The 12,054-nt window shown below is 37.2% G+C and overlaps 1 protein-coding gene across 2 annotated transcripts in view; it reads left to right on the forward strand.

Annotated features, from left to right (window-relative positions):
• The window catches only part of atad1b (ATPase family AAA domain containing 1b), a 46,788-nt gene extending 36,246 nt beyond the window's left edge, over positions 1 to 10,542 (forward strand). For both annotated transcript variants that reach the window (XM_072557835.1, XM_072557836.1), the window contains exons 8-10: positions 921 to 971; positions 3,721 to 3,854; positions 7,396 to 10,542. In XM_072557835.1, coding sequence (XP_072413936.1) covers positions 921 to 971; positions 3,721 to 3,854; positions 7,396 to 7,516 — 306 coding nt within the window. In that variant the 3' untranslated portion in view covers positions 7,517 to 10,542. The remainder of the gene's footprint in view (positions 1 to 920; positions 972 to 3,720; positions 3,855 to 7,395) is intronic.
• Positions 10,543 to 12,054: the final 1,512 nt, after the last annotated feature.

Raw genomic sequence — 12,054 nt, forward strand, 5'->3', positions numbered from 1 at the left:
GTTATGCTTTGAGAAATAATGAACTCATAACTATTGCATTAAGCCATGATGCCTTGTCCAATCTGAATGTTTCTGATGTTTGGATTTCATTGATACTTCCTAGTAAATGAACCACTTACTCTGAAACACTGCTTTGCTAATCCAAGTTGTTTAGATGTTGTTAAGGCACTTTCATCATGCCCATTTTATTGAAAGATATAATCGAAAAGAAATATCGAAGCTATGATTGTGAATTATATTTCAGATTGTTTTTGGGGTGTTCAATTACAGATAGATGTATTTCCCAAGTAAAGGTTGCAGGAACAATTTTTAAAAAGAGGATTTTTGCTTCAGAGCTTGAGGATTTTGATTCAACAAAAGTATACTCATCTGTGTTTAAATTCAGCCATCCCTCTGTATCCCTCCACTATCAGGGAAGGCTATTTCCAAAAGCATTCTCACTTATGATAATTAGCAGTAGAATTTGCTTTTGACACCAAATATGGGGTGGGATAAGATGGGGGCTTTTTATAGATTGTGATGAGATGCGAGAGTAGGCATGCAGGACGAGTTGATAATTGGTCAATGCAGAAAACTGTAAAGGAATACATTTTGATGGTAACTACAGTATGCTGTAAGTAGTAACAATATTACCAAATAAGCAAGGGACCTTGTCGTGCAAAAGCATCAATCATCAAAGGTGTCACGTAAGTATACAAGGCCATGAAAATAGCAGATTATATTTTTAATTCATCATAAAGTATAAAAGCAAGGTAATTGAAAGGAATATAACCAACAAACAAGATTACCTAAGCTATGTTTAACAAAATTGCCTTTCTCTGTCCCTGGGTAACAGTCGACAAGAATTTTTTTTTAATGTCATTGTGCTGTTTTCCAATATTGAGGAAACACCAAATTTTGTTTTTGTTTTTGTTTTATAGAATACTAGTCAACGGAAATCAATCCTAAATTTAATTCTACGAAATGAAGAGGTATGTAGCTTATAGTCGAAGGAAATAAAGTTGACTTGATGTTTCAATTCGATTGACAAACATTTTCCAGACTTGGGTTGTGTTAATATCTTGATCGTGTATGTATCTTGTTGATCAATATCTCCTTCTAAGGCTACTCCTGACATTGGTTTAGAAATGTATTGTTTCCTTATTATCATCTTCGGCTATTTTTTTAGAAAATAAACCATAGAAGCATTACGTCAGTGCTGCTGAACAAGTAAACTTGTGGCTTGGACTAATGATCTAAAGGTGGTAGTTTGAATCCTAAAATACTGGATTATAGCAAAACTGATGTAGTTTATTAATTTCCTTTAGTTTAGGATATCTGTCATTACCTATTCCAGCCTATAAGTGACTCTAAATTCACAGCGATTTGGATAACTCTTAAAGCCCTCTTAGGAAATGGCACAATTGTATCATATAACCAAAATAAGCTGTAATCTATTTTAAAAATGATCAGGCCATCTGGCATTGATTTAGGTGCAGGATTTTCCACACTAAGACCAGTTGATTCTGCACAGTCCTTGCGACCATCTGGGAACTTGATCTAAAATTGGGAAACTGCTCAAGCAGAAGTCTGCATTCACATTCCTCAACAAGACTTATGTAGTGGCTTGAATGCAATGAAATTTCCTCTGGTATCTATTCGAGGTATTATAAAAGAAAATGGACCCCCAAATCGTAGAAGGATATTAAGGCAGATCACCAGATGCTATTTAACATAAATGCATTTTAAGCAGTATCTTAAAGGAGGAAAGCAATACAGGGAGTGGAGTGAAGGTTTAGGAAGGGGGTGCCAGTGACTGGGACTGAGGCAAATGAAACTATGGCTACCAGTAATAGAGCAATTCAGACCTGGTAGGTTCAAGAGATAAGAATTGGAGGAGGACAGGTATCGAGGGGTTTTTAGAACCTGAGCATATTTGCCTGGAACCGTCTTCTTAAATGGCTGCTCTTCCACCACTGACCATTCATATAATGTGTACCATCTACAATATTCACTGCAGCAGCTCAAATTTTAATCAATATTGTCTATAGCACCTAGAATTTCAAGGGTTTTAGGCACTTGAGAATAGCACCCGCTGCTCTCCAAGTCATACCCCTTCCCAACTTGAAAATACATTTCTCTTATTTTATTGTAATTGCATGAAAATCCTGGAACTCTCCACTTAACAGCACTATTGGAATACCTACACTGCATTTGATTCAAAACCATCTTCTTGAGTGATGGGGAAAGGACAGTAAATTCCAATGATGCCACACTGCATATCAACAATAAAAGACAGCAAATTGAAACTTTTATGACCAGCATCTGATGGAAATGTAAGCCACTGGATAGTTTGACTTCAGTAACATGGGTGCACATTGCTGGTATGCTCAAACCTCGCCTATCCAGAATGCTTGGGAGCAAGCATCTTTGGATTTTGTTTTTGGGAAAATGGAATAACTTCAGCACACCTTTACCTCAGTGTGTGAACTGCAAAAGACCTTAGCCAAAATACTTAATTGTGGCTTACCGCAGTGAGAAAAATTGTTTTATTTTTCCAAATATTGTTCCAAATAATGATGCAAAGAGTTGCCCAAATCTGCTGACAAAGTTTCCAGACAAGTAGTTTGTTTGAATAACAGATTTCTGAACTGACAAATTTTGTATATTCCTCAAATGACCTACAAAAGTTTGTGGAATCAATAATCACACTGCTTGTGTTGGATGGTGCTCATTATCTGTCATTTGTGTCCTAGATTGCTTGCTCTGGTATAGGCTGTAGGATTTCTAAACTTGGTTCAAATGCAGCATATTATTTTTCTTAGTTAAAGTTGAGAAGCCAGTATAGCTGTGGTTTGATGTATTTTCTCTAACACATCTACATCGCATTTAATGAATTACTTGACCTCTTAATCACCATTCCACGTAAGTTACTTATTATTCACACGGGCCTCTTTCTATACTCTAATATTCTATGACTACCATTTCATAATTCTCAAAAATCCTTCTTGATGGTTTTCCATTTCCATCCATTAGTCTCAGTGTCAAAACTCTCCATGACCATATTCCCATTGTACAGTAAAAGCAGCATGCAGTTCATTTCTAGTCTCTTCAGTCTGTGTTGATTCCCTGCCTCCTTAATGCATTCACTTTTAAATTCTAATGCTTATTTTGAAATCCACAAATCATTTGGTTTGCTTCAGCTTTGTATCGCCTCTCAGACCTTGCAGTCCTCTGGGTCCTTTTGTGGATCCCTAGTGGCTTAAGGCCATCTCATTCAGTTTGTGTTTGCATGCTGTTTAACTTTATTCAGCGATGGTTCTATTTACCACAGACCTGTTTTTGCTATTATTTTGGCACGCAGTAGGGTGTTTCACTTTATTTTCAAGGTTTAGATCATATTCATGCTCGCACTCCTGAATTTTTTTTCGTATCTTGTCAATTGACTATTTATCCCTTTGTGGCAGTTGTGCAAGTTTAATTCTTATTTTTCTCTCTGAAAATGCAGCATGTGTCTATCTGGAGTCTTCTTAACATGTTCTGTTTGGTTGAAGGATTGCTTTGAAATGATGCCTCATAGAGGCATTCAGTCATTGCATAACACTGCAACATTTAATTGTGTCTGCAACTACACTGGCCCAATCTTTCATTTAAAAATGCATCAATTATTATCCTAAGCCAGTAATTTCAGAAATGAAATTTCGACCCAATCTACAGTAAACGTTTGCTGTTTGGATACAGGTGGACCGAAATTTGGACTTGAATGAAGTTGCCAGGGAAACTGAAGGCTTTTCAGGGAGTGACCTGAAAGAACTCTGTCGAGATGCTGCCATGTTTTGTGTCCGGGATTATGTACATGGCTCCGATGAGGAAAGGTTTGTGTAAATTAGATCTTTTAAATGTGTAGTTTTATTTTAGTGTAGTAATGGATTTTATTTACAGTCCGACAGCTGAAGGATTTAATTCGCCAGCTGTATGATAAATGTTGAATAGTGTACGTAAGGTGATGAAAAATTAGGTTACTAGCAATTTTTTTGGAACTAATGTACAAATCCTGTCAGACGTGCCTTCAGCACCAGGGCTATGAGGGTAACCATAATACAATCAGCAGATTGTACAAAATAATAAAACTAGTTCTTCAGGCTGTGAATCTCTATGTCCCCAAGGCTGATGCAACGATACTGATTCATGTTGTATACTACTAGGAAGAAGCCCTGATGGTGGCAAGGGTACAGTATCTATCACTGTCTAACACTTGAGGGGCTTGGGAGAATTACAATTATAAAAGCTAGCTGAGTCTTAAGGGTCATAGGAGTTAGATTTGGATCTGGAGCAGGTGGTGAGAACTGTGTGGTTTAGAACTCGCTGCCCCCACAATCCGTCTCTTCCAGTGTTGCTACAAAACTGGCATCTAGCCGACAATGTAGAAAATGGCCCATGTATGTCCTGCACACAAAATGTGCAAAGCCAATTGTTACCCAATATGTTTAGCAGAATGTGACATCAAGCAATCCCAGCAAAACAGTAGTAAGTGGGATAGAGGGTGATAACTTTACACTGGTTGGAGTCATACCTAGCACAAAAGAAGCTGATGGTGGTTGTTGGAGGCCCACCATCACTGCAGAAGTTGGGAAGTTGCTTAAGATAGTGTCCTAAGCGTGCGTGCGTACACCCTTCGCCCAATCTTCAGCTTCTTTATCGGTGATTTTTCCCTGCATCATAAAATCAGATCTGCAGTCTCCACAAAGAATCCTACTAAGTTCAGCAGCATTTGCAATTCCTCCAACTGAAGCAGTCCATGTCCATGTGCAGCAATATTTTAACAGCAATCAAGAGTGTCCGGTATCAAGTATATTTGCATATCGCAATTGCAAGGTAATAGCAATTTCTAACAAGAGACAACCTGATTATCTCCTGTGACACTCAATGGCATTGTCACTGCTGAATCCATCATGATCAGCAACCTGGAGGTTGCCATTGACCAGAAACTAAACTGGATCAGCCATATAAATACAGCAAGTACAAGAACCAGGTCAGAGTTGGTGTGTTCTGTGGCAAGTAATCATCACCTGATTCCCCACAACCTTTCTGCTATCTTTAATACAGAAGTCACAGTATGATGGACTATTCTACACTTACCTGTGTGAGCGCCGATCTGTTAAGAGGATGACACCATCCAGAGCAAATGAACCCAATTGAATGTCAGTTCCTTTACCACCAATCACATTGGCACCAGTGTGTACCATGTATAATACTACTTCGATAGCATCTTCCAAACGCAAGGCATGCACCACCGAGAAGCACAAGAAGCAGATCAACAGAAACACCACTTGAAAGATTCCCTTCAAATTACACGTCATCCTGAATTATATTTAATTGGCATGGTGGCTCAGTGGTTAGCATTGCTGCATCTCAGTGCCAGAGATCCGGGTTTGATTCCAGCCTGTGGTGACTCTCTGTGTGGCATGGTGGCTCAGTGGTTAGCATTGCTGCATCTCAGTGCCAGAGATCCGGGTTTGATTCCAGCCTGTGGTGACTCTCTGTGTGGAGTTTGCACAGTTTCCCTGTGTCTGCGTGGGTTTCCTCCTCCAATCCAAGATGAGCAGGTTAGGTGAATTGGCCATGCTAAGTTGCCCATAGTGCTCAGGGATGTGTAGGTTAGGTGTATTAGTCAAGGGTAAATGTAGGATAATAGGTTAGGGGAATGTGTCTGGATGGGTTAATCCGTAGGGTTGGTGTGGGCTTGTTGGGCTGATGGGCCTGTTTCCACACTTTAGGAATTCTATGATTCTACTCTATGATTATTGTTCCTTCGCGGTGGCTGGGTCAAAATCCTGGAACTTCCTTCTTATCAGGATTTCTCTATCTCATTATGCCTTATCACCATTTACAAATTAAAGACTTACATCTTGCATCACATCTCTCCCTAAAAGCACTTAAAGGGTTCAAGAAAGTCGCTCACCACCATCTTTTTGAGGGCAACTGCAATGGGCAGTAAATCCTGGCTTAGTACTGTGCTTATCCTGAAAGAATTTCTAAAAAGGGTGACATTAAGAGTGAACACCTTCAGCACTTGAGTAACATTGAAGTTTTGCAACCTTTCGTAATTATCTTCCTTTCTATTTTATTTCCTTTTCTTTTCAGTTTTTCTTATTACTTTTACTGTTTTCCTCTCTCTTACTACCTTTCCTCTTCTGTCATGGGAGATTGAGCTTCACTATTCCAAAAGTTATCACAATTATGAGATATGACTAGTTTACTTTCTTAGGCTATTAATACCTGATTATTACCGCTACTTAAGGTAAAAGGAACTCACAACAGGTGACATCAATGAACATTGAAATTCAAAACTAGCTTATTTTGCAAACTTATCCCCTAACATGTGGCAAAATAGATTATTAATTATGATACAAACTTCAACCATATGCCCTTTTAAATCCAGGCACACACATTTCTTCATACACAGCATTGACAGATGGATGAGACAAACTTCTATTTAGGAATACCATGGATTTAAAAAAAAGGTACAAAGTCTGTGGATCAAAGTTCAGTCAAAGAGAGAAGACTTTTTGTTGGTAGATTTTCTTTTTGTTTTTGGCAATGTTGTCATGTTCGCTTTTGAGAACTGCAGCAATCCCCAATTAAGTGGCCCATCAGTTGTACCTGGTCTTGTTTGATTGTCTCTGTTTTATTTCTTTTCAATAGAAAAAGAGAGTGCACAATTTCACTCGCTGAGGGCTATGTCTCAAATGTATGTTCTCTTTCTTCACCTCTCTCTCTCTTCCCCCCCCCCCCCCACTTTATTTCTCAGTAAAAGTTTTGTTACCAATTTTTATGTCTTTATTGTTGTATGCTTTAATTTAGCATTAATGTATTCTGCCAGACATAATGTGTAGGATGTAAATCTGTCATGTGCAAGTTGTTTTGAAGACTTAGAGAAATACTTAACTAGAGGAATGTCATTGGTTCCTCCACTAGATTTATGAGTACATCTTAAATAAATGCAACGGGTGCAATATTACCCTCAGAGTGGAAGTACTATTTCTCTTTTCGTTTTGCCTGTTGAAACTCTGATAGGATGGGCCCCCAGTCCTATTGCCTACCTAAGGTGGCTAGAATTGTCTGGTTTGCATCCAGTTTGAGAACATTCTTGATCCACGAGTAGAAATTTTCAGCAACAAATATCACATCAAGTAAGTTTTGCAGGAAGACCTCCTTCCTGAAATAAAAGGCCAATAAGAAAAACACAGAACTTTGGTCCAGTAAACACACGTTTCAGTAATGTAGATGTCATCCCATTTCTGATAAAAGTCTTGCTCATAATGTATTCTGGTTAATTTCTGTGTACATGCAAATTTTTTTTATTTAATAACTTTGTCACAACTGTTAATTCTCAACTTGTGTCTGACTTAATAGTAATAGGGACAGGCTTCGACCCATCAAACAGCAGGACCTCAAAAGAGCAATACTGAAGATGCGAAAATCTAAAGGAGTCAATGATTTGAGCGAGTTTCAAGACGATGTCAGTACAGATTGAGGATATACTTGCCTGCCTCGTTACCAAGAAGGACAAATTAAGCTGTATTTTTACTGGATGACTTGGCTGAATGATGGCAAATTCCTCTGCTAAATTTGGGGGATAGATGAGAGGGTTGGTGGATGTGGGGAAGGGTTTTTCTAATTGTAATTCTGTGAATTTAGTATCACCCATCAAGTGTAGTTCTTTTGGGTCCATATTCACAGAAAAAATTTGTACTGAAATATTTGTGTAATTTGACTGAGGCTTGTGCAGATACATATATTAGAAATTTCTGTATATTGGTTTCAAATTGTGAATGCATTAGTATCATTGTTTAAGATTTAATATTGGACGAAAACTCCTTCAATGATATGAATACTTCAGCAAAAGCTCATATGGCTTTGTAAGACAAAACAAAAGTACTATGCTAACTGACTGCACTGCAATCTGCATTATTTAATAATGAATCCAAAAGCACTTAAGAGCTCTAAAAACTGAATAAGTAATATAAAGGAACTATTCAAAGTAGTTTCTGACATTTTGGTTAAGCCATAGCCATGTTTTTTTAAATTTAATCATAAACTAGGGTGGTTACGCTTTTTAAATATTTTTTTTTTATTTTATGGGTTCAGTGTAAATAAATGTCTAATGCCTGTCACATTTTGTATGCTTTCTGTTCATTATTATCTGATGTCATAGAGTTGCTTCTGAAATAATAAGATACCTGACTAGCTATGTTGATAACAACTTTTCTTTAAAAACTTTGTATATAATAATTTGTGCCCTTGCACATCAAAACTGAAATATCTCTACAGGAGCACAAATAGACAATATTGTTATATGTATTTATGAAAAGAAATTCAAAGTTGAAATTTTTTTCATTGCAAGGGAAATAAGTAAGGAATACCTGATGGATCTTTTCAAAACAAAATGAAGGATTAAGTTTGCCATTTGGCTGATTAATAACAAAGGGAGTACATAGTTACAGTTAACAGAATAATTAGAGATGTTTGTTAAATCTTTTTCATATTAGTCACTATCTCTGGTCATTAGAACAGAGATTCCATTGCCATAAATGACTGTAGGGACAGATAATATTATTAATAAATGTTTGAGAAGAATCCAATTGCATATAGCAGAAGATCTGGCAAAAATATTTATGGTAGTGTCTTTTTGAAGAGCTTGCCCCAAATCATTCTCTGTTGCTTTAGTCCACTGTAAATTGGCTAAATTCAATAGCATGTGTTTAATTCAAATTTTATTTGGTGTGGTATTTTTACCACAAGTGTTTAAAAAAACAAAACAGTTGCTGTACTATTATTTGAGACTAGTTCCCAGTAATGGTAAATGGTTGCATAGATTCACACATTCTCACCTTGAGTCATCTTCAGTTTCAATGACCTCAACATTTTCAAATTTCAATCTTGAAGGTGGTTATATTTTTTGGTTTAAAATTAAGTTTTTTTTCTATTCTGAAATTTATTATCAATATTACATTGCTAGTCATTTCAAATGTGGCTTACAATAGGTTTCTGTCCAGTCTCTAGAAGGAATAATGAGTTTGTGTATATACAGATTGAAAATATGTAGAATAGATGGAGCTGGGTATAAGTTTCAATTAGTGTTGAGATGCACCTCAACCAGTGTTTGACCTAAAAGTAGAAATTTCTGTCTTCTGATTTTAATAGATAGGATAAATCCTAATTAAAAGTGGCAGCAGTGAACTATATATCCAGTAAATCTGTATGAAATGTTCTTTGTGCTGGTTACTCTGTGAATGCAGGTGGCCAGCTGTAGTGACCTGGCCTACATTATCTTGTAAAATGTTGATATCCTGTACATATATTTTTGGAGGTGATTCATACCTCTGCATAGGTGCTCAAAACACAGCCCATATTCTTTTCCCTCCTGCAACTCTTTGTAAGATTATGCAAATTCATTTAGTGTTACTTCCCTCAAATAGCTTTTCAAAAGAATGTATTCCATTAATTGTCTCATGTGCCTAAACTGTTAATCTATTTTCTTGCAATTTTAAGGTAAAATGAAAGCTTTGTTCTTTATAGGAAATGTTATTATAATCCAGAGTCTTCCTAGCTTTTTGTTTTATTTTCTTTATCTCCAAAAGGGACTCAATTTTAAAATACATTCATCCATTATAGGCTGTATTTTGAATAATGTGCTAGCAGAAGTTGTTAAAACTCTTGTTGCTGTCTTTGGATTGTAAATTCAGTAGCCAAAAATTGGATTATACTGTCTAATATCTTGCTGGTTCCAACAGTATGCTATCTGTAAATGCATCTGGAATGGAGTCTTAATCTGTATACAGTAGTATAGTATTGTAGTACTACTTGCAGTGAGGTGACAGGTGAATATGATCAATATTCCACATCATTTTATCACAATTCTGGACAATTGTTGAACCTGAGCTACACTGATTCATACAAAGAGGAAAATAAAGATACGGTTTGTAGTTTATGGGAGGTTTAATCTGCTTATTGAAACTGTTACTGGGCTGTTAACAAAAACAAAAATATATGGAAAAAGTGAAAGGATGAGGTATTGTAGATTGCTACAAATTGCAGTCAGTGCATGTTTATAAGTTACTCCTGCAAACTAACAATCCTTAGCATTGCTAAACATACAAGTTTTTAATGTTTAGGAATGTTCACTGATAGAAGCTCCCATTTAATAATTTTCTATTTAAATCATCAAAAGAATGAAACTGACCAGCTATTTGGGGAAGAATAGGTTATATTGTACTGAAAGGAAAAATATACAATTGGAAATTATCCTGTGTTTCCTTTTGAAATTCCTGAATATATAAATACTGCACTGCAGAAATTGAAAATATACCTTGATTTTGTGATCATTTTATGCATTTGCACCTATAATAGAAATTGCTTTATAGTGTTCCACTTACTAGCAGATAATCGTGGCATTTTTCATGGCGCAAGAGTGCGCACGATAAGGATGTCGTGTAACTTTGTGTATTACACAATTTATCTGCTGCTATTCTTTGAGAAAAATAAAACAAGTTGCCTATTGCAATTGTCTCCTTATTTGCTACTCTAACTCATTCCATCTGCTTTTGTATATGCCTTTCACTTCTTTCATTTTGTCCTGTGCTTCTCCCACTGATACAACTCATTCACTATCAGTTTTGTTTCTGTGTATATTTCAATATCTTATGCTGCTTATAGGTTCATTAACCCACAAATTCCATATTTTATATCTTGCCTTTTTAAACTTTAGGATACCAGGCAAGATTCAACAAAACCAGTGAGGAACCAGAGACACATGCTGCTTGATGAAGTCATCCAAGTTCAAAACAAAATTGTGGATTTGAACACATTAAGACCTCATTTGACCAAGAGTGGCTTCCAGGCAAGTAACAAAACTGGAGACAATGAGAATCAGAGCACACATTCTGCTGGTTGGAGTTGCACCTGGTACATGAAGATTATTGGTGGTCCGATATCTCTGTAGGAGTTCATCAATCAACCTGTGCAGACGGATTATGACATACCTCTGGTGCTGGTGGAAGTGGAATCTGGGCCTTTTGGATCACACTGCCACTACATTACAGGAGCCCTCGTTCCTCAGGGTAGACTCCTAGGCTGAACAGACTTCAGCTGCCTCATTAGTGACCTTTCTTGCATTAGAAGGGGGTACATTTATTGTGCAATTTTCAATTTTCAGCACCATTTGCGACTGCTCAGATACTGAAGTAGTCCATGTACAAAAACAGGAAGACTTGGATAATATCCAGATCTCAGTTGAAAAGTGCTAAATAACATTTTCTGCAAACATGCCAGGCAATGACCATCTCTGTAAGAGAAGATCTGACCACTGCCTCTTGACATTCATTAATGTTGCCATCACTGCTTCCCCCCACTATCAACATCTTAAGTTTACTACTGACCAAAAGATGAACTAGACTAGCCATATGAGTACAATAGCTGCAAAGGTAAGACCAAGCCTGGGGTGATTGTAGCTAATAACTCCTCGCTCCAACGATTGTCCATCATCTATAAGGTACAATAAACAAGTATAATGGAATATTTCATACTTCCTCCATTGAGTGCAGCTCCAAGAACACTCAAGAAGCTTGATTAGTACAGCATCCACTCCCTCCATCACTGATGCTCAGTAGCAGCAACCTGCAAGATGCACTCCAAAACTTCAAGACTAATGATGGCATCTTCCAAACATAAGACTATTACCATTTAGAAGGACGAAGACAGGAGATGTATGGAAACAACACTATCATCAAGTTCCCCACCAAATCACTCACTGACCTAACTTGGGAATATGTCAATATTTCTTCAGCGCGCTGGGTCAAAATTCAGGAATTCACTCCCTAGTGACATTGTGGGTCTATACGCCACACAGACTGCAACTGTTCAAGAAGCAACACACAACCACCTCTAACGGTCCCTAGGGATGTGCAATGATAAATGCTGGCCCAGTCTGAGACTCTGGCAACCCATGAGTGAACATGGAATAGGTAGTATGTGGAAACCAAGAGATTGCCACTGCCAGGCAACAATGGGGAA

Source organism: Chiloscyllium punctatum, chromosome 38 (genome assembly GCF_047496795.1).
Source record: "Chiloscyllium punctatum isolate Juve2018m chromosome 38, sChiPun1.3, whole genome shotgun sequence".
In the NCBI taxonomy this organism is placed as follows: domain Eukaryota; kingdom Metazoa; phylum Chordata; class Chondrichthyes; order Orectolobiformes; family Hemiscylliidae; genus Chiloscyllium; species Chiloscyllium punctatum.